Source organism: Penicillium daleae, assembly GCF_028827525.1.
Source record: "Penicillium daleae strain IBT 16125 chromosome Unknown utg000008l_segment0_segment0, whole genome shotgun sequence".
Lineage (NCBI taxonomy): Eukaryota > Fungi > Ascomycota > Eurotiomycetes > Eurotiales > Aspergillaceae > Penicillium > Penicillium daleae.
In genome coordinates, this window is record NW_026623156.1 from 5,039,489 (window position 1) to 5,056,658 (window position 17,170).

General features: G+C 52.0%; 7 protein-coding genes across 7 annotated transcripts; 2 read left to right on the forward strand and 5 right to left on the reverse strand.

The window, feature by feature from the left end:
- Window positions 1–213: 213 nt before the first annotated feature.
- Window positions 214–4,402, reverse strand: tcsC (putative two-component osmosensing histidine kinase (Bos1); the record flags this gene model as incomplete). The annotated part of the gene is made up of 2 exons (XM_056913701.1): window positions 214–240; window positions 320–4,402. 2 exons carry the CDS (start codon window positions 4,400–4,402, stop codon window positions 214–216), a joined length of 4,110 nt encoding a protein of 1,369 aa, XP_056762550.1.
- Window positions 4,403–7,085: 2,683 nt separating this feature from the next.
- N7458_010320 (phenylalanine--tRNA ligase subunit alpha) lies at window positions 7,086–8,789 on the forward strand (the record flags this gene model as incomplete). The annotated part of the gene is made up of 2 exons (XM_056913702.1): window positions 7,086–8,638; window positions 8,696–8,789. 2 exons carry the CDS (start codon window positions 7,086–7,088, stop codon window positions 8,787–8,789), a joined length of 1,647 nt encoding a protein of 548 aa, XP_056762551.1.
- A 1,193-nt stretch (window positions 8,790–9,982) lies between these two features.
- On the reverse strand, window positions 9,983–10,539 carry rps21 (40S ribosomal protein eS21; the record flags this gene model as incomplete). Its single annotated transcript, XM_056913703.1, has 2 exons — window positions 9,983–10,217; window positions 10,508–10,539. 2 exons carry the CDS (start codon window positions 10,537–10,539, stop codon window positions 9,983–9,985), a joined length of 267 nt encoding a protein of 88 aa, XP_056762552.1.
- A 316-nt stretch (window positions 10,540–10,855) lies between these two features.
- Window positions 10,856–11,386, reverse strand: N7458_010322 (uncharacterized protein; the record flags this gene model as incomplete). Its single annotated transcript, XM_056913704.1, has 1 exon — window positions 10,856–11,386. One exon carries the CDS (start codon window positions 11,384–11,386, stop codon window positions 10,856–10,858), a length of 531 nt encoding a protein of 176 aa, XP_056762553.1.
- Window positions 11,387–12,642: 1,256 nt separating this feature from the next.
- Window positions 12,643–14,562, reverse strand: N7458_010323 (putative IMP dehydrogenase; the record flags this gene model as incomplete). The annotated part of the gene is made up of 3 exons (XM_056913705.1): window positions 12,643–13,793; window positions 14,005–14,313; window positions 14,373–14,562. 3 exons carry the CDS (start codon window positions 14,560–14,562, stop codon window positions 12,643–12,645), a joined length of 1,650 nt encoding a protein of 549 aa, XP_056762554.1.
- A 264-nt stretch (window positions 14,563–14,826) lies between these two features.
- N7458_010324 (oxidoreductase, short-chain dehydrogenase/reductase family) lies at window positions 14,827–16,110 on the forward strand (the record flags this gene model as incomplete). Its single annotated transcript, XM_056913706.1, has 5 exons — window positions 14,827–14,875; window positions 15,137–15,323; window positions 15,381–15,734; window positions 15,797–15,946; window positions 16,026–16,110. Coding segments are annotated over 5 exons (825 nt in total), but the record flags the coding sequence as incomplete, so codon positions are not given.
- Window positions 16,111–16,212: 102 nt separating this feature from the next.
- N7458_010325 (DUF952 domain-containing protein) lies at window positions 16,213–16,688 on the reverse strand (the record flags this gene model as incomplete). The annotated part of the gene is made up of 2 exons (XM_056913707.1): window positions 16,213–16,329; window positions 16,389–16,688. 2 exons carry the CDS (start codon window positions 16,686–16,688, stop codon window positions 16,213–16,215), a joined length of 417 nt encoding a protein of 138 aa, XP_056762556.1.
- Between the last annotated feature and the right edge of the window lie 482 nt (window positions 16,689–17,170).

Sequence of the window (17,170 nt, forward strand, 5' to 3'; positions counted from 1 at the left end):
AAAGGCAAGTGGGAAATAAAGCAGAAATTTCATGAGACTTCTGGTGTTGGCCCACCCGCCTTGAATCAAAGAAAATGGGAATGATGAGAAAAATAAAAGGAGAAGCACTCAAAAAGACTCATATGGACAGGGTATCAACAGGCCACATCGAAACCACCTGGCCAATCTGCAGGGCAGGAAAGTAAATGTTCACGGTATGCAAATGGGAGGAGCTCAGGTACTGTTGGATCGCAGCAGTGTCTGTTATGAAAAGAAGAAATGGTTAGCCGGGGATTTGATCCGGAACCCAGTTCCTTCAACAACAGACATGCTAACGTACCCGATCATCGATCATCTCTTCATCATTGTCTTCAGGCTCGGCGACACTACCCCGGCCTATTGGGCCGGTGGTGGAAATTGCCCGGGTTTCCATGCCAGGCCGCGGTGGTGAAGGCAACCCTTGTTGCTTCTGTGATCGTTGCTGCTGCTGATTTTGATTGTCGGGCACAGATGAGTGGATGGGATGCATTTCTCCACTGCTTGAAATTCGAGACTCCTTGCTCTTCTCCAACAGCGAGCCGCCAAGCGTAGCACACTTGAGGATGGTCTGCATCATCTGGTTCTGCTTGAGCGGCTTGGACAGATACTCATCCATTTGAGCCTGGATACACTTCTCACGATCACCCAGCATGGCGTGTGCAGTAAGCGCAATGATCGGAGTTCGCTGAAGACCACTCTCCCGTTCATACTCTCGAATCTTGCCGGTAGCCTCGAAACCACCCATGACGGGCATCTGAACATCCATCAGGATCACATCATAGCGGCGCTTCTTGACAGCTTCCACGGCCTCGAGACCGTTACCAACAACAAAGACATTGTGGTTGTGCCTTTGGAGTATCTTCATCGCGAGTTGCTGGTTGACATCGTTGTCCTCGGCCAAAAGGATGTCGAACGAGCGGGAATTGTCGGTGGTGATCGGGGTCGACCGACCCTCCAACGCAGGAAGCATACCGTTGCCCATATCGATAGGCTGGCAAGGCGTTGTCATGTACGAGCTGATACCAAGATCCAAAGCGGACTTCAAGCTGACACAGACCAAAGGACAAACCAGAACGATAGGAATGTACTTGAACTCGTCGAATGTTCGCAAGATACGGGCAGTGTCCACCGAATCCACAATGATAACATCGTACGCATGGCCAGACTCCTTTCCAGAGGGGTCTTGAATCTCGGGTGGTGGAACATGCTCTTCATTTCGCACAACCAAAGGCTCCAGTTCGATCTGCTTGAGCATCTTCATGACATTGTTGGCTTGCTTACCGTTCTGACCCTTGTCGATGAACAGCACGCGGTGATTCCTGTATGGCAGGAGCTGAGAAGCGATGACATTCAAGGACTGGTCGGCAAGCTTCACGACGCAGGTGAAATGGAAGGTACTGCCATGTCCGTACTCAGAGGTGACCCAGACATCACCTCCCATCAGATTCACCAGGCGTTTAGAGATCGATAGACCGAGACCAGTACCACCGAACCTACGGGTGGTAGAGCCATCAGCCTGTTGGAAAGTATCGAAGATCAGATCCAATTTGTCCTCCTCAATACCGATACCGGTGTCGGAGACAGAGAACTCAAAGGCGTATTCGTCGGTGGCGCATTGCTCACGATCGGACTTGCGGATCGTGAGCTTGACCTCACCATGCTCGGTGAACTTGATAGCATTACCAACCAAGTTGAGGATGATCTGGCGCAGACGGAAGGGATCACCAATGACATAGTCAGGAACCGTGTTGTCGACCTGGTAGGTGAGGCTGAGGAATTTCTCGTTCGCCTTCACAGCCAGAGTCTTGAGCGCATTGAACACGGTACCACGCACGGTGAAAGGAATGCTTTCAATGACCATGCGATTGGCTTCAATCTTTGAGATATCGAGTATATCGTCAATGATTGTGAGCAGACTGTTTGCCAGGTTGTGAACCACGTTCAGCATTTCCCGCGTGTACGGCTTCAGATCGTCGGTATCCAGCGTGAGCTGGGTCATACCAATGATACCGTTCATGGGAGTTCGGATTTCGTGGGACATGTTGGCAAGGAATTCGGACTTGGTGCGATTGGCAAGCTCGGCGGCCTCCCTGGCAGCAGTGTTTCTTTGGATACTGTCTCGCAGGTTGGAAACCATCTTGTTGATCTTGCGCTTCAGCTCGTCCATTTCTCCGGAAGCGTTGACGGTGATGAGCTTAGTGAAGTCACCATCGGTGGCAGCATCCGTAATTTCACCAAATGCACGCACTTGAGACGTGAGATTTTCTGCCATGGTGTTCACGTCCTCTGTAATTTCCTTCCAAGTTCCTGCGATTCCTTCCACATTGGCTTGACCACCCATCTTTCCATCAACACCCACGTCGCGAGCGACCTTTTTCAGTTCAGTAGCAAATTTGGCCAAACGCCCCACCATGTGATTGATTGTCACTTTGAGGGTCAGAATCTCTCCCTGAGCGTGGACCTCGATCTTCTTGCTCAGATCACCCTTGGCAATCGCCTGTGTCACGTCTGAGATACTTCGCACCTGAGATGTCAAATTTTGTGCCATGGTGTTGACATTATCGGTGAGATCTTTCCATTTTCCTTCCACATTGTCCACCTTGGCTTGGCCTCCGAGGGTACCATCGGTACCGACCTCACGCGCGACCTTGCTGACCTCGAATGCAAAGGTGTTTAGACGATCCACCATGCCGTTGATCGTACTCTTGAGATCAAGTATCTCACCCTGCACGTTGGCAGTGACCTTCTTGGTCAAATCACCCTTGGCGACAGCAGTGGTGACGTCCGCAATCTCACGTACCTGAGTGGTCAGGTTGTTGGCCATGCGGTTGACATTCTCGGTAAGGTCTTTCCAGGTGCCTTCGACGTCGTTGACGGTGGCTTGACCACCCAGTACACCGTCAGTACCGACCTCCTTAGCGATCTTGGTGACTTCCTGTGCAAACTGTCGCAGTTGGTCCACCATGGAATTAATAATGTTCTTTAGCTCGGCGATTTCTCCTCGGCAGTTGGCTTGCACCTTCTGCGTCAGATCACCCTTGGCGACGGCCTTGGTAACCGTGGCGATATCACGCACTTGCGTGGTAAGATTGTTGGCCATGGCGTTGACATTGACCGTGAGTTCGTTCCACATTCCCTGGACACCTTCAATCTGGGCCTGACCTCCTAGTACACCTTCCGTACCGACATCGCGCGCGACTCGAGTTACTTCCGTGGCAAACGTCCTAAGTTGATCCACCATCGTGTTGATTGTCTGTTGCAGTTCCAAAATTTCACCCTGAGCCCGGCTTTCGATCTTTTGACTCAGATCACCGTGGGCGACAGCTGTGGTGACAGCCGCGATTTCTCGCACCTGATCCGTCAGGTTCTTGGCCATAATGTTGACGTTCTCCGTGAGTTCCTTCCAGATACCATGGACACCAGTGATTTGAGCTTGACCACCGAGAATACCCTCAGTTCCGACTTCACGGGCGACTCGAGACACTTCGCTACCAAAGACTTGCAGTTGGTCCATCATGGTGTTGATCGTGCGTTTGAACGTCGCAATTTCCGGGTCCATCTCCAAGGGGTGGATCTGAACCTTCATCGAGAGATCACCATTGGCGACTTGCGTGATGATGCCACCGATTTCTCGCAACGCTTTCTGGAAAGCCTCGTTGGCTTGCTGGTGTTTCCGGAGCTCCCGTTCGAGCAGTACGACATCCTCGTTTTCGACCTTGGTGAGCGCACGGCGGGTGTGCTCTTCTTGCTTCTGTAACTCGTCGCGGACCTGCGCTATGATATCTTTCTGGAAGCTTATCTCCTCGGCTTGCTTTTGCACATGGTTGCGGAGGATGCTGATGTCTTCTTCGCGCACCACCCGCGTCGCGCCAGTCTCATCCTCCTCGTCGGTATCGTCGTCGTCAAGGTCACCTGCCGGGGCGGATTGTTGGGGTGGACGAGGGGATTTTTCTTCGGGGCCCGACGGGGTCCGCTGTCGCCGATCGGGTTGATTCAGTTTTTGCTGCTGTGTAAGGCAATAAGAAGAGTCAGAACCTTGACCGGACGACAAGCGATCGAGCCCGAAGGTCCACAGAAAATCAGGGTCCTTCTCGTTGGATCCGATAGCAGACGGGGTGGTCTGCTGGGGATTGTCGGGGAGTTTGTGATGACTGACAGCTTGGAATTCCAGGTGGTGCACGCGGCGCACCAAGGCCTCCAACTCGGCTTCGAAGGCGACCTTTGCTGGGCTAGGTTCTCCGGGAAGTTTGGATGATTTGGCACCGTTGGTCGAGGGAAATTCGAAATCAAAGGGAGGGGAGGCAGAACCAGTGGTGGGCTCGTCTCTGGCGAGAGACTGCAGCACCGCCGTCGCGGCCACGAGAGTCTCTTCCGCGCCAGTCATTGTGCCCTAGGACCTTGTTAGTCGAATCATCCAGGGCCGTGATGATTATGTAGAACCCAGGGGACTCCTTAGTTCCTGGCGTCGGTCTGGCCCGCAGTCCCAGTAAAGTGGAGAGATCGAGGGTGAAATCTCGTTCTGCTCCTGACACCTTGAGGCGTTCGTGGGCGAGGACGGTTTCCCCATCCTCCAGAAAAAAAGGGAGTTCGGGACGGTTGAACGCCGAAGCGGAGCCAGGGCAAAGCACAACTTACTGGGACGGGTTCCTGACACGACAGATCTAGCGGACTGATTATAACGACATGGGGTGATTCTGTAGCAGGTTCTTTAAAATAGGAAGGGAGGGGATAGCCGATGGACGTCCCGAGTGACTCGGAAGGATCGGGGGGGATGTTCGAAAGGGAACCCTTTTCGAGAGGGAGATCAGGATGGGTTCAGGATGAAGGGGGAGGGGAGAGCAGCCGGTAAGATGGGTTATGTAAGCGACGCGTTCTTTTGCGGGGGGAGGAAAAGGGCCAAAGAAAAGAAAAAATAAAGTATTTGGGAAAAGGGCAGAAAAGGAAAGGTAGAGATCAGGCAAATTAGGGTTCTCAGGGAGGGGGGGAGTGGAGGAAGAGCCGATCAGAATAAGAATTCGGAGGGGACGATTTGACGATTTGACGATTTCAAAAGGGGCGGCGATGCCGATGGTTGCTTGGGGATTTTTTGGGATTTTTTGGGAAACAGTGGAGAGAGCGCGAGCGACAGAATTTGGGGAGGGCGACTCCTCCAACAGAACCATCTCTCTACGGTAGTCGGACAGACCCCTGAAGTCTGAGGGGGGGTTTTGGTTCCTTTGAACGTGCCTGCCTTTTCACGATTTTTCCATATCCACTCTTACCGCAGAAAAGAAACGATCAAACAGATTACCATTCCGGCCTTCAAATGACCCTGTCCAAGTGACTACTCAACTGATGCCAGCGCACGGACAAGGGCACGACGATAGAGTTCACCCGTAGAAACCAGGGTATTCTCGGAGGAAGTCACTAACATCATCTATGACTATAACTAGGGCCAGTCTTCCCAGTCGAGTCCAATATACTCAATACCCTATCTCCTTGACCTCCTGAATCCCATTCCCACAATTCCCCAAAAGCCTCTCTCTCCCCTCTGCCGTTCTCCCTTGGGCCCGCTCTGCAAATGACCAGGCTAAAAAGCGTGAGGATCACCGCTAGAATTAGGTCGCCTAGTGGCGATCGCACGCCTTCATCGTCTGAACCCCGGCTTCCATGAGCGATCTTTCAATCTCATCCAATCTCCCTGATCCTTCATCCTCCATCGACTCTCCCACGAACCTTTGACGTAGCACACCCCCGAGAGACCCGACTCTTGGGGAGCGAAGGACTCCGTAGTCAGCACGAGAATGTGCGCTTGTGAGAGACACGCACATGCTGAACAAGTAGCCTGATAGGAGTACAGAGCAAACGCCAAGTGGTTCTCCCAGTGTGCCAAGTGGGGAAGATCCAGTCAAGGAACCTTCGTCCAGCCAGTGAGAAGTGGACTCGGCAGGTTCGTTGTCTCGGGGAGGTTCTACCACAGCCCCATACTGATAACTGAACAGACTAAACGGTGTCGCCCTGGTCTGTACCGATGGATTGACTGCCGTTTGGTTAAGAGTTACTTGTACAAGTACACTCGGTAAACAGCTGTGGCTGAGCCGTTCTCTGAGCCCTCTGCAGTCGCAGGTGATTGGCTGTGCCAGACTCGATCATTGTATGGCACACCATCTCAGCCGCCTGGGAGGGTGTGCCAACTTGTCAACTCGTACCTGAGATGCCCCCCGTAGCTGTCTCTTCACACAAAGCCCGCTTGGGGACGGACCCTTGACCGCCGGAGATCCGAGAGGACTGTTCCCCGGCCGCTGGAATCCTGATCGCTTACTCGGGATCACGTAAGGACTGGAGATGATCTCATTATTCCAGAGTCATGGCGTCCGTTGTGCGGACTGACGTGAGGGAGTACTTTGGCCGCAATGATGTGACAGCGCATCGCCCTAGCGAATGGGCAACGAACAAATATGAGGGCAAGGCACACTGACCGCAGGTATTAACTCGGAGATACATGAAGAGCATGCATCCAGCGGTCAATAATCAGCCAGTTCAGACGTCCAACGAGATGTACGACCAGGAAGAAAACAGGGCGAAATAGGCGATGATAAGGCTCGGCGGAGGTGCCCAGTCCTATCCGTCGATAGATCGATAGATCACCTGAACCTGTCAGAGCGTACATATTAACATTGGCATCTGTAGATGAACCCGGCTATCAGTGCCTATCACTGTCTGTAGATGATATACACAAAACATTTGAGTTTGGCGGTCTTGGGGACGACTACTAAACCACTTGAATGCTGGTGGTTGAGACTGAGTACATCAATACGAAGAGATAAGCTTGTTAAATTTGAGAAACGAGATGTCCTTCAAATCAACATATTAATTTGATTTAATTTGACTTTTATTGAGAGCAAGCATAGAAGATACCTGTGATGCTTCATTTAGCTCCACAGTCTCCCAAGTACAGTTGATGGCTGCTTCCACTAGTATATCGAGTAGGGCAATAAGGACGGCGGACTGAGGCAGACAATGGCGGGGTGAAATGGCAGAAGTGGTCGCTATGCCCCGCCGGAACCGATAATGCGAAAAGAGTCATCATGAATTTTGGCCGACACCGGCACCGCAAGATCGATTCCCTTCCTCCCACCCGCTTCCGCCAAAACCCTCTGCAGGAAACGGCTGCAGTCATGGCGTCCGACCTCACAAAGCCCGTTCTGGACGCCCTGTCCGCGTCCGATGCGCCCATCTTCTCCAATGAAGCCTTCCCCTCCCACCCCTCATCGAATGTCAAAAGTGCGCTGGACCGCCTGGGGTCGCGACAGATGATTGAATATGAGACTCTGGAGAAAGAAGTCACTGTGCTCACCGCTGAGGGCGAAGAGATTGCCGCCAATGGCAGTCACGAGGCCAAGGTCTTTGCGGCTGTCGTTGCTGCTCTCGACGGCTTGAAGATTAGTGAGCTGCCCGGCCTGGTGGGGAAGGACAATGCCAAGGTTGGCCAGGGCAATGCCTTCAAGCGTGGTTGGATCAAGAAGGACAATGACAAGTTGCGGGCAGTCAAAGAGACCATCGTCGATGAGACCCGGGAGCAACTGCTCACCGTGCAAAAGACCAAGACTCTGGGTGATGCAAAGGTCCTTGCGGACCTCAAGCGGAGGAAATTGGTCTCCGTCTCCAAGGACATCGCCTACAAGATCACCAAGGGCCCCAAGTATGCCCGAGAGTTTGTCAGGGAGGAGACCGACCTCACTCCTGAGATGCTCGCCGACGGCTCGTGGAAGACCGTCCAGCTGAAGCCCTACAACTTCAACGCCAAGGGTGCCATCACTCCGGCCGGTACTCTGCACCCGCTGAACAAGGTGCGCCAGGAGTTCCGCAACATCTTCTTCGAGATGGGTTTCGAGGAGATGCCGACCAACCGCTACGTCGAGACCGGCTTCTGGAACTTCGATGCCCTCTTCGTGCCCCAGCAACACCCTGCCCGTGACCTCCAAGATACCTTCTACATCGCCGACCCTCTCAAGGCCGACCCCCCACGCGAGGATCCCCTCAACGAGCCGCACCACCCCAAGGCCGCCCAGCCTGCCTCGCAAGCAACCAAGGACCACCCCGTGGACTACCAGCAGTACTGGAATAACGTGCACGAGGTCCACGAGCACGGCAAGTTCGGCTCCATCGGCTACCGCTACCCCTGGAACGCGGAAGAGTCGCTGCGTCTCGTGCTCCGCACCCACACCACCTCCATCTCGGCGTACGTGCTGCACAAGCTCGCCGCCAACCCGCGGCCGGCCCGCTTCTTCAGTATCGACCGTGTCTTCCGAAACGAGGCCGTCGATGCCACCCACTTGGCAGAGTTCCACCAGATTGAGGGTGTCATTGCCGACTTTGGCCTCACTCTGGGTGGCCTGATTGGCTTCATGGAGGTCTTCTTCGCCAAGATGGGCATTCATCAGCTCCGCTTCAAGCCTGCTTACAACCCTTACACCGAGCCTAGTATGGAGATCTTCGGCTACCACGAGGGTCTGGGTAAGTGGGTGGAGATTGGTAACAGTGGTATGTTCCGGCCCGAGATGCTGGAGTCCATGGGTATCCCCAAGGACATGAGAGTCTACGGCTGGGGATTGAGTCTGGAGCGACCTACCATGATCAAGTAAGTACCACACGGTATTCATTCCTGTGAAATCAAGTTTCCTAACCTCTTCTGCAGGTACGGTGTGAGCAACATTCGTGAGCTGCTTGGTCACAAGGTCGATCTGAACTTCATCGAGACCAACCCGGCTGTGCGTCTGGAGAAGGAGTAAAAAGAAACCCCAATCAAACGAGACATGGGGGGTTTTTGCTTGTCTATAGATCTTAAAAAACCATGTTCTTATTCTTTATCAGCTGTGTCTTGTCTGTGGAAGTCCGGGGACTATGAATCCCAGGGAGTCTACGAGGAATCATGAGTTCATGTGGAAGACAACGTATTGCATGTCAATGATGGGATGAGGGAAAACGAATCAAAATTTCCAACAGAGCGTTGTTCACCTTAGTAAACACGATGTAAGCAACGACGAGAGGCAATAGAGAGGAAATGAAGATACAAGTGCGAGCCCAGGTGGTGCCATATTCCCAAACGACCAGTCTTGAGTTACAACCCACTTAAGACATTCCACGAAGAACATATGAATCAACATTTCAAGACTATTTAGGCCGGCTGCTTCTACTACTATGAAGAATTGAAAGATGAAGTACGAAATGGTCAGTCATATTAATCAATGTTGTCTGTCTACATTGTCATGTCCCACCCGTATCTGTGCCCCAGTGCATGGATCTCTGCAACGGTGGCTCTTCAGAAGGCGGGTTTTGGAGGTACAATATTCGGCTGGATATGCGATTTCTACTTCCTCGCCCATGGAAAGCAGACATCGAAATCACAGATCGCGCAAGCAATCCGGTTTCCGAGTCCACAGGGATGAGGAAGCCTTGATGTGCCGGTTGATGCAAGTCAAGAGATAAAGTAGAGGGGGAATGTGTTTTCTAAGCTTTTTTGAATTCATTTTTCTGATAACTTTCTTTTTCCCCTTTTGGCTGGATGCTGGCGGAACGATAAGCCCGAGAAGAACATCGCTTCCCGAGTGATATCTATCAGAAGAGAAAAAGCGAGAAGAAGATTTGAACTGGGGTGGCAATCGTTAAAAGAAAACCGGACCCATGAAGTCGTCGATTCCATTTTTCATTTCGATAGATAGGACAGTAGGAAAAACAGGGCTTTCCTCCCGAAGGAAGAAAAAAAATTTCAAACCGAAGGAGACATATTAGTACTCCTTCTCCCCTTTTTTCTCATAACCAATCCTCAAACTGGACCGATAAGCCACAGTTCGTTTCTATTGCGAAACAGTCAGCATCCCATTACCCCATCACACATAGGCATATGCAGAAACGCAATCGATGTTACTCACATCATATCAACCCGTCAACACCCTCCAATGCAAACACACCTCACCAGGCAAATTTAGCGCTGGCGGGAGGCGGTCCACACGTTCTTGAGGTAACCGTCACGCTGGGCCAGGCGGTTGAGGGAGTCGTCGCTCTCACCGCGGGCACGGATGAAACCGCACATGGCGTAGGTGTGGTTCTCGCCGGTGTAGCGGCCGTTCTCGTCAACCTTGCCGACAGAGATCTGGACGGAGGCGTGGTCGTTGGCCTTGATGATGCGGTTGGTGGCGCTGCACTTGCGGGGCACGTAGCTGTTGGCAGAGAGGGAATAGGTTAGTCGTTGCTTGTTCACTCATTCGACATTCGATATCGAAAATTGGTGCTTCCATGATCCGATCAGTGTCCTGGTCCTGGCTACTCGCAGTAGAGTCGCACTATTTCCCACCAGATTGTGGGCTCTCCAGTTCAAATCGAACAGCCACCGAGGGTTCCATCGCGTTGCACGGCGAAATCGGAGCGCGAGTTCGTAGATGCGGGCAACCAGGCACAGGACATGGAGCAGATTGGTAGCGGAAGCGAATTCGAGGATGATGGCACGTACAGATCGACGATCTCTCCCTTCTCGTTCTCCATTTTGGCTGATTGTGTAGGGGGGTTTCGACGGGCGACGGTGAGGTTGGAGGTGGTGGGTTTTTTGGTGGCCCATAAAATCAAAGACTCAAATGATTTGTGTGGGTCATGTGACCATTTGTCGAGGGCTGGCGTGGCCGGAAGGCGGTGGGGCGTAGACTTTACCCAGATGCCCTTATCTATGGCCGTGGCAATATTTTGGACCCATACTTTCGTATTCTCCAGATCAAGAGCTGTACTGTCGAGTTCTTCTGATCTATACTTTGTAGATACACTTGTAAAGACGGGTTTATGGAGAGAATCCTGGCTGGGATATAGTCTAAAGATTACTCCGCTCTCCCCTTCCCTCTTTGAAGATATCCTTCTTCCACGCCACGTTCACTTCCTTCACAGTTCCTTTCGTGAACCGCACAACAACCACGTACTCCGACTCGCCTCGTCGGTCAGATCCCTTTAGCTCAAAACCAGGATCATGTAGCCCTAGAACCGTACGTCCATCATCCATTACCTTCATCATATGTGGTGAAATGCACTTATGCGTCCAAGGAGGCGAGCCCGAGTGCACGAACTCGACAAGCCCTGCTCGACGTTTTTCCATTTCCTCCACAGGAATGCCCGATCGAGGATCCTTGTCAAGGAAGCCAGACACCAAGTGCAGAAGAAGGAATTGAGGCGGGAAAAGGATAATCTCTCCGTTCTGTGCGCGACGAAGCCACTCTGCAGCTGGGAGGAACTGTGCTTCTGTGACCTCAATTCCACCATCACTAGAGGGGACTTGAATCTCTTCACGCTCGCCTTCTTTGGGCAGCTCGTCTAGCAATTCCTTATCCGCATTCACGGGCAATGGCATAAAGTAAATATACATCTGAGTTGTATAACGCCTGGGGTTCGGGGCCGGGGTCAGCCAGCGGCTGAAGGGGATCAATTGATCTTTTCACATGTTAGTCAGGGACCGAATCTCCAGCCACGTAAAGGCAAGCACAAACATGTATCAGGCTCAGAGTTCGGATGCTGCTGCTTGAGCCACTCGTCGAATGTCAATTTTTTCTGATGGATGAGCTTTCGGCCTTGCTCGCGTGTTGCTTCATCAACGACGATCATCTTGCCTGAGCTCCTGTCTTTGGCCAGAAGAATGCCGCTCTCCTCAAAGAGCTCTCGAATAGCTGCTCGCCGGTAATGAGGGCCGTCTTCATGCCTTGAAAGGTCTTCTGGGGGCGGACATGGGCCATCCTGGCTGGACAAGTTTCCACCGGGGAAGACATGGGCAGACGCAAAGGAAGTCGATGTCTTGACCCGATGAAGGAGCAGGATCTCGTTCTTAGGTGAGACCAGAATCACACTAACAAATCATGAGTATTGCTTTCTTCATCACAGGTTTTGCCAGGGGCGACCTGATGTTCCGCTTCACCGGCCATGGTATCCGCGATGTTAGCCGGCGGGCAATGGCTTACCTAGAACTGGGCCGAGGCAGCGCAGGCTGCTTCTTCCCCCCGCTCTCTCCCTTTGCGTGCGGCATCCTCTGGTTTTGGGATGAAGATGTTTGAGGGATTGAACTTGTTGAGTAACTCCTTGTAGAGTCTCGTCGGCTTCCGTTCGGTAATATTGGGCAAGCCCCAGGGATACGGAGTTGTGGCCGAGATTGTCGAAATTTGAGTGGCTGTGCAAAGACAGGTGCTAACCAGCGCCTGCAGATAGATTTGGGGAGTATGATAGACATCTCCCAGCGCCACAATAGCTTCGTCCCTTGGGGTGTTTATAGTCAAATGGTCATTGACCCGAGAGCCTAGGCTTATCCCTGTACCCCGCGCCCCTGGCCGCGTCGGGACTAGCCGACCAACCTCGCCATGTGCGTCGGCTTCGGTTACTTGTGGAGAAATACTACATGCGAGGACTACGGATATGAATAATTTCTGGACAAATAAACGATAAACTCGTCGGAACAATGTTTGCTCATTAAATAGAAAGCGTAACTCCTCGAATCTAACTCCAGTCCTTATCATACCCCATTTTTGGTATTTTCAAACCCGTAGCATCGTGCGGTAAATCCCATTTCAATTCATATTCACAGCGGGAAAAACCATCCATCATTCAATAAAGACTTTGCATTTACGCGTAAAGCTTCTTGTCGAAGCTGTGCAGGCCGTGAACGTTACCCTCGACCTGAGCGCTAGCGCTGCGCATCTCGAAGCGGACAAGACCCTTGTTGACACCGTCGTGCAGCTCATCAAGGGACTTGACACCCATGTCCTGCAGGGAGTGCTGGACACCGGCGACAAGGTAGGGAATGAACTTGTTGACGGAGCCACGGTCCAAGACGGAGCCGGCGACACCCTGGGCGACCAGGACGCGGGAGTTCTCAGAGAAGTAACGAGCAGTACCAGCATTACTAGCCTTGTTGGCCTTGCTGTCCTTGCTGTTACCGCCGGCCTTCTTGTCCTCCATTGCGGCGATACTGCCCATGCCACGGTAAGACTTGACGAGCTGGCCCTCGTTGCTAACGAAGTACTCGCCGGGGGACTCGGTGGTACCGGCCAGAAGACCACCCATCATGACGGTGCTGGCGCCAAGGGCAAGACCCTTAACGATGTGACCGATGTTCTGGACACCACCGTCAGCAATGCAGGGAACGCCGAAGCGAGCAGCAAAGTGGGAGACGCTGCGGACGGCAGCAGCCTGAGGACGGCCGACGGCCATAACCTCCTGGGTGATGCAAGCACTACCGGCACCCATGCCAATTCTCAGGCCATCGGCACCGGCGGCAATGAGCATAGCAGCCTGCTCCTTGGTAACAACGTTACCGGCGATAACGTCAATCTGGGGGAACTCCTTCTTGATGTACTTGAGCATATCAATCTGGTACAAGCTGCTGCCGTTGCTGGAATCCAGGATAACAATGTCCAGACCAGCCTCGACAAGGAGCTTGAGGCGGTGCTTGTCCTCCTCACGAGTACCGATGGCGGCAGCGCAGATAAGCTGCTTGGAGTCGGGGAGCTTAGAGGCCAGGGGATAGTGGAGGTTCTTCATCAGATCGGAGCGGGAAAGGAGGGAGACGAGGTTGCCGGAGGCATCAACGATGGGCAGTTTGCCCTTCTTGGACTGGCGGAGAACCTCGTTGGCCTCGGCAAGGGTAGTGCCAGCTGGGGCAGTGACCAGGTCAGTAGCCATAATGGCAGTGACGGGCTCCTCAAGGTTCTTGTGGAACTGAATGTCACGGGAAGTGACCATACCAATCAGCTTGGAGCGAAGGGTGCCGTCCTCTATCACAAAGGCATCGTTAGCATTCAGGCCAAATGAGCATTGTGAGTGAAAACAAATTGTGTTTTGTGGGAGACAAGATCAGATAAAAAGTTTCTCTACAGTGCAACTCTCGTTGCTGCCAGTGGAACGAAAGTTATAATGAAAAGGTTTGTTCATCATGCAAAGGTGGGGCAATGTTGGATACGGAGGAAATCTTTTCAATCAACTTACCAGTGACGGGGAAACCACCGAAACCCCACTGGGCCTTCAGATCCTTGGCCTCTCCGACAGTGGCCTTGGGAGAGAGAACAACGGGATCCAGGATGAAACCGTTCTCGTATCTCTTCACCTTACGGACCATCTCGGCCTGGTCCTCGGGCGCGCAGTTGTGGTGGATGACACCCAGGCCACCGAGCAGGGCCATGTGGATGGCCATGTTGTGCTCGGTGACGGTGTCCATGGGAGAAGACAGGAGAGGAGCCTTAAGAGTGATGCGCTTGGTAACAGGGGTATCCAGGCTGACATCAGAGGCAGGGAAGCCTATTCACGGCATCATTAACACATAGGCCTCGCCAAATCCTCGAAGATGTCTGGCTTACCGATATAACCGGGGAGGAGCAGGAAGTCGTTGTAGGTCAGAGCTCCGTGCTTGTCCGAGTCCAGGAGGGTGTCCACATCGAGACCATCCCGGGTGGCGTAGGTCTTCACGACCTCGAGGGCCGTGGTGTAGTCCTCGATCTCGGCCTTCATAGCGGCACCACGCGTGGCCTCCTTGTTGGTAATGGGCATAATTGAAAAGAGTGGGACTCTGAAAACAGAGGCTAATGGGGGTATCCAAGAAAAAAGAGAAGATTAATCAACAGAAGATAAACAATCTGTTGATGGAGAGAGACCAGCTTTCCCAAAGAAAAGAAAGAAGAAGAAAAAGTTCGAGCGGGCAGTTGGTTCCTTTTCTTTTTTTCTGCGACCAGCGGGCCCTTCCCAGTTTAGGCTTAGCGCTCAAGCTTTTTTCACCCGTCTCGGGGCCATTGGCTGGTTACCGAGTTTTTGTCGGGCGGTGAGGCCTCGCTGCTTAGGAATGATGACGAGGGGTACAACTTTGGTAAGTTGGGGCTTACGTTTGCAAACGAGCTACCTAGGTCCTGTAGGTACGGGTTCTATAGATTGGAGTACGATTGTTCCAGTAGATCTACTCTAGTGTTTACAGTACTGCTAGAGCTTATGATCCAATCTCTGGATTGCCAGTCAAACATGTCCATATACATGAGCCGACCAAGTAACGGTACATACGGGCCAACCACGTGTGATTCGAGCACCAATAGACTGACTCATTGAGCTTAAAGGAGTGCATTGGTTTCCTTAGACTTGATCCATATTCTGATGGCAAGAGAGGGCGCCGACATCAGCATTGTCTTTCTCCCGTCAGAGCAAGTGTCCGCGGAGACCACCAAAAGATTGGTTGAGAAAGAGAATATCCAGTGCCTTCTTATCCCCAGGGAATTGAGAGATCTGAATTTTTGCCGTGAGGCTGAGGGAAAACATGTAGCAAAGTATGGCAGTGCTTCTTTTTTATCAAGCCGATATACTGACTGTTTGTATCATACTAGATTGAGCGAAGTCAATGTCCTCGTCAACAATGCGTCGAAGCAATATATGTGCAAGGAGTTTTCTGAGATTAATCTTGAGAAGATCCAGGATGTCTTCAAGACCAACATCATCCAGATGGTCGCCTTGGCAAAGCTCGCTGTCTCGAGACGATTACTACGTCCTACCTATGCCAGCCTTATGGTCGTAATACGCTCATATACTCAACGCAGAACCAAAAATACTTCTTCTGTCGTAACATTCCGGGGATCTGGGACCATTCTCGACTATGCTGTGACCAAAGGTGCCATCATCCGTTTCACCAGGTCGCTAGGAGCGCATTTGATCCCGAAAGACATTCGAGTCAATACAGTGGCGTAAGCAATGTCTGGATTTGTTAAATATCAATGTCGCGGCCTAATGGCTCCATTTACTTAAGACCGGGCGCCCTATACACCCCCATCCAAGTTGACACTCGAGAGGCTAGACAAATCGAGGGTTGGGGCTCCAAGGCAGGTCTGGGTCAACGCAGCAAGGTTGCAACCAGCTTCGTGTTTTTAGCGAGTGCGGATGCTTCCCTGTATTGTAGGTGCCTGCTCCTTTTGGAAGAAGATAATTTGTCTCTTCTCTGACGTGCCTTGGGAACTAATCTGAACCCTGATGTGAAGACCAGCAGGTTCTGCATTGTTATCCCACTCGGGAACAAGGGACCTCACTAGTACTCTAGTATACTACTCCATAGAACAAATTTGATTCATAGTTTTTCCGTAGGTAATATCTTAATTTTATCATCGTCCGTGGGAGTATGGTAATGGTGAAAAAGGCCAAAATATCAGAAATAATCGAGCATTACTATCAGGACACGAGCCAGGGCTCTGCGCCATCCAGGGCCTTACCCCAACCTCCCTCATTTTGCCAGATCGCAATGCTCTCCACCTCATGCTTCCCTAATTTGAGTCCATTATACAAGTGCTTCTTCGAATTAGTAAAATACTGTTAGATTGGCAAGGTCAACGAGGATTCCGGCTCACCGGGAACAGTCCCTCCCCTGGCCGCGGACCGCACACTTTTCCGTCTGGCGATTCCCAACGAATATCCTGAACCACGTCCGCATATTTGATGCGTAGGATATACACGACAGGCTCCTCGCTGAAGAAAAACTTCAGCGTATTTGGCACCTGGGATGCCATGGAAAGGTGGATAAATCCCGAGCTCTGATCCAATTCGCTGACGGGCAGTCGATCGGGAAGTGGCTCGCGCACTTGAGCCGTGGAGGGGATGATCTTGTAAATAAATCGGGGCTGGGTTTCGAGGGTAGCCATGGTAGTCATACGATAGAGGAAATGGAGAGTGCTTAGAAGTGGCAGCCCTGGATATAAGATTAAAATAATTGAGAAGAGGTGGAAGTTCTAGGCGGTTACAGCGGGAAGTTTTTATGGTTGGCGGGTCCATGTCATGATTCTTGCGTTATTCCCCAGGTTGGTGGGGTTCGCGGTTCAACTGATTCTAACTGACAAACGCGTGAATCACGCACCTGCGAGCTATGCTCACTCGAGTAGCTTTTGATGGTTACAGGATCATTCAATTAATTACCTGCAAGATCTAAGTGGGGACCGATCCACGGATCTCACGAATTTGTGAGCCCACCACCGCTTACATATATCGTGCTCTACCTGCCCAGGTAAGGAGTTGGGTCTGCCTCAATCTACTGTTGAGGTGGTACGTGGTTGTGAAATATGATCAAAAGGTGTTGCCATGGTATGGGTAGTACAGTCCGAGCAAGTACTCTATGACGAAACACATTAGATCAAGT